We start from the raw sequence: 3,342 nt of genomic DNA, 5'->3' as shown, positions 1-3,342 counted from the left end.
GCGTCTTTCGAACTTAGCGTCCCTTGGACTTAGTCTTTCAGACGCCTTTTCGGCACCTTTCAGGTGCTCCTCAGACACCCCTTTGACGCTTAGACTTTCTGGCGCGTTATCATCTCCAGGAATATATATATCTATCAATCCTATTTCACCATACTTTATGTGTTTAAATTTATCGAAACTAAAAGATACCCCATCTTTTAAATTTCCTTTCAGTTTCTACAACATTTATTAGCAATTATAAATTATAAATGTATGTATATCTAAAGATTTTAATTTAATTAATTTAAAATTAATTAAAAATATTGAACATATTCCTTTGCTCGTTCCAGCACGATCTGCAGGTTGTCGAGAGCGTCTTTTTCATCTTTTCCTAGGATTATGAAGTCATCGACGAGTGACAAAACTATTTCTTTTACTATCAGATCTTCGAAAATTACGTTTATGTATCGCTAAAACACCGCCGCTGAGTTGCAAAAGCCAAATGGTACTCTCAAGAATTCGTACTGACCATTATGCGTCACGAATGATGTGTATTTCCGGGCATCTTTCTTCACACGTACATGGAAGTATCCGTTCCTGAGGTCAATGGTACTGAACACGCGTGCCTTTTGCAATCTATCCAGTATATCTTCGATTAAGGGAAGCGGATGCCGATCTTTATCCACTATCTCATTTATCGCTCGGAAGTCCATACATACTCTTGGCGTCCCGTCTCGCTTTCGTACTATCACCACTGGACTGGGGTACTCAGATGAGCATGGCTCTACGATTCCTTCTTTAATCCATTGCTCCACTTTTTCTTCTACGATCTTTCTTTCCGGCACCGGTAAACGCCTCGGTCTCGCAAAAATCTTCCGGTTGTCTTTGACATTAATCGCCATTTCAACACTGGCGTCCTTCGTTTTCTCGGGTCGATAATCTCCAAGTAGGCGCTCCACCTCTTTCCTTACTTCTTTGCGAGCAATATGCGCGGTGTCTGGAAGACTTTCTTCTATGATATAGCTGGGTAAGTGCATTAAGTCTGATTTGTGTATCTTCTTAATGATGATGCCGTTTTGCTTAATCATGAGCTCGGCTTGCGTTAGCAACTCGTTTCCTATTACAGCTTCCATAGTCATGACGTCATTTGATACTACATATATACTTACTTGAAAAGATTCATTATCAATTAAGATTTCTTCCTCAAGGTATCCCATAGGCTCTACTTCATTTCTTCCAAATCCTGAAAAACGCAATGTAGTTCTGGACAATGGAGGTGATCCGACTGTTTTGTACGAATTATCGTTAATAATGTTAAATTGACTGCCAGTGTCAATCAAAGCATTCAACTGCTTGTTCCGTATCTTGATCGTCTTGTACATACTTCTTGGGGTACCCAGGCTATTCACAGGCTCGGTTCTTGTCGGTGCTTCTTCTTCTTTCTTCTTCTTTATTTTTTCTTTTTTACATTCGGGAGCCTTGTGTCCAAACTCGTTGCAATTGAAGCACTTTACGCTTTTGCTTTTGGACTCACACTCAGTTGACCTGTGGCCCCTGGCTCCGCAGTTGTAGCAACGAACATCATCTTTTGGTTTCGCCTTCTTATTTACAGCCGTACTCAGAGGTTTACTGGAACTTGAGATCTTTGTTTTCATTCTTTCGTATATCTTTAATTTCTCTTTAAAGTCCTTTGTGTTCTTTGCTCCGTACATAATACTTTTATTTGCAATATCGCCGTCATCTATGCCATCGATAACGTAATAGTAAGGTGCCTCGTCTTCAATTTCACCTCTATTAGCTATCTCCTTTATGACTAGAAAATAAGCTTGCACCGATTCATCTTTTTTAATTCATCTTTTACTCAACAGCTTGTTTAATTCGGCACTATTCATTTTATGACTAAATTCATCTTTAAGCGCTTGCCCTAATTTATTCCATGACGTTATGCCTCTTTCTCCCTGAATAAACAGTTTCGCTAAGCCTGTCAACGATTTTTTGGCAAATATTAACCTCTGAATATCAGTCCATCCGAATAATTCAGCGGATTCCTCGATATCCATTATCCAACGTTCCACCGGATATTTCTCGTCTCCATTGAAATGCCGTATCGAATCTTCGACATCTCTGAAGGTCATTGTAAACTTTGTGCTTACCTTTCTAGCTTCCACTATTACCGATCGCTCGTCTTTTTTTTTATCTTTATTTTCGTCTTCGTCTTCAGTCTCATTGTCCTCCTCTTCTTCGTCTTCTATTTCTTCTCTTGTCTGTCTTACTTCTTTATTGCTTCCTATGCGTTTTCTTTGTCGTTTTGCATCCTCATCGTCGCTTTGTTCTTCGTCCTGCTCGTCATCGTCCTTATCACTTTCTTCTCCATCCGGCCTAATAGCATCGTTAAGTGAATTGAGATCTACTAAGCAGCTACATATGCGCTGATTCAATTCTTTCTTTGTCCCAGAGTAATCTATAGCTAAAATATTGCATACAGAGATTAAATCTCCCCAACTAAGATTACCTTCCACGAATGCTATTTTTGATCGATACTCATCTGAATCACTGGCGAATGGGAAGCCCTTGAATTCACGCAACCGCTTCCTGTTGCCTCTATCACCTTCTTGCTCGAAAATGAATTTATGTAACGCTTTGATGGCCTTTGTTGAGCTCGTTTTGAGGTTATTGGCCACCGTTTTAATTTGCTCGAGCCTCTCCATTGCTACGTCTTCGATAATACCTTCGACTGGGTATGTTTTCTTGTCAATGTCGTGCTCACGCAATCGTCTTTCTTCTTACGTCTTCCGGAATTTTCCGTCGTCTTTCGTCGTCTTATTGTGCGTATATTTTTCACGCGTACTACCATCCCTTCTTCTTGACACTTCCTGTATGTCTCGTATATCCCGGGACGAACCCCCAATTTTGTAGGAATTGTTTATTATTGAATAAAAATACAAAGTTTAAATAAGTGTATCTCTTTTTTTTATGAACGTGATCTCGGTCGTACGTTCACTCACTTACTGAGCGCTCCTGTCGCTCCTCTATACGCCCTCTCTCTTTGCTCTCTGCCGGTAACATTTTTCGAGCCGCGGGGTCAGATCCCATAATATGAATATAATCGTTTCTTATTCTAAAATCATGTGCTTAAACTACGTTTTAGTATGAGTCTAGGGAATCCGTATGGCATACGTGGTTCGTTGTCTTCTTCGTATATCCTGACTGACGGTCGTTTCTTATATTTTTTTTTATTTTTTATAATTATATAAATTATTAATATTATTATAATAACTGTGGTTATTCCACTTGTCGCCATAGGATATTGTTTTTTCGTAAAGAATTTGTCATTATTGTTTTGCAAGTCATTGTTTATATCTT

The 3,342-nt window shown here is 39.2% G+C and overlaps 1 protein-coding gene across 1 annotated transcript; it reads right to left on the bottom strand.

Annotated features, from left to right (window-relative positions):
* Positions 1-449: 449 nt before the first annotated feature.
* LOC115240108 lies at positions 450-2,687 on the bottom strand. The gene is made up of 2 exons (XM_029815077.1): positions 1,841-2,687; positions 450-1,792 (listed from the first exon to the last, which is right to left on the bottom strand). The coding sequence occupies exons 1-2, from the start codon at positions 2,685-2,687 to the stop codon at positions 450-452; spliced, it is 2,190 nt and encodes a 729-aa protein (XP_029670937.1).
* Between the last annotated feature and the right edge of the window lie 655 nt (positions 2,688-3,342).

Source organism: Formica exsecta, unplaced genomic scaffold (genome assembly GCF_003651465.1).
Source record: "Formica exsecta isolate Colony F162 unplaced genomic scaffold, ASM365146v1 scaffold410, whole genome shotgun sequence".
NCBI lineage: Eukaryota > Metazoa > Arthropoda > Insecta > Hymenoptera > Formicidae > Formica > Formica exsecta.
Note: the sequence above shows the minus strand (reverse complement) of the source record. Positions and strands in the feature narration are given on the sequence as shown.

What these genes read in the sequence shown, in the direction of transcription:
- LOC115240108 (XM_029815077.1), bottom strand. Translation starts at nt 2,687, where the DNA reads ATGGAGAGGCTCGAGCAAATTAAAACGGTGGCCAATAACCTCAAAACG. An exon ending in CGAATTAAACAAGCTGTTGA is followed by an intron (nt 1,793 to 1,840) that starts GTAAAAGATGAA and finishes CTTATTTTCTAG; the next exon opens with TCATAAAGGAGATAGCTAAT.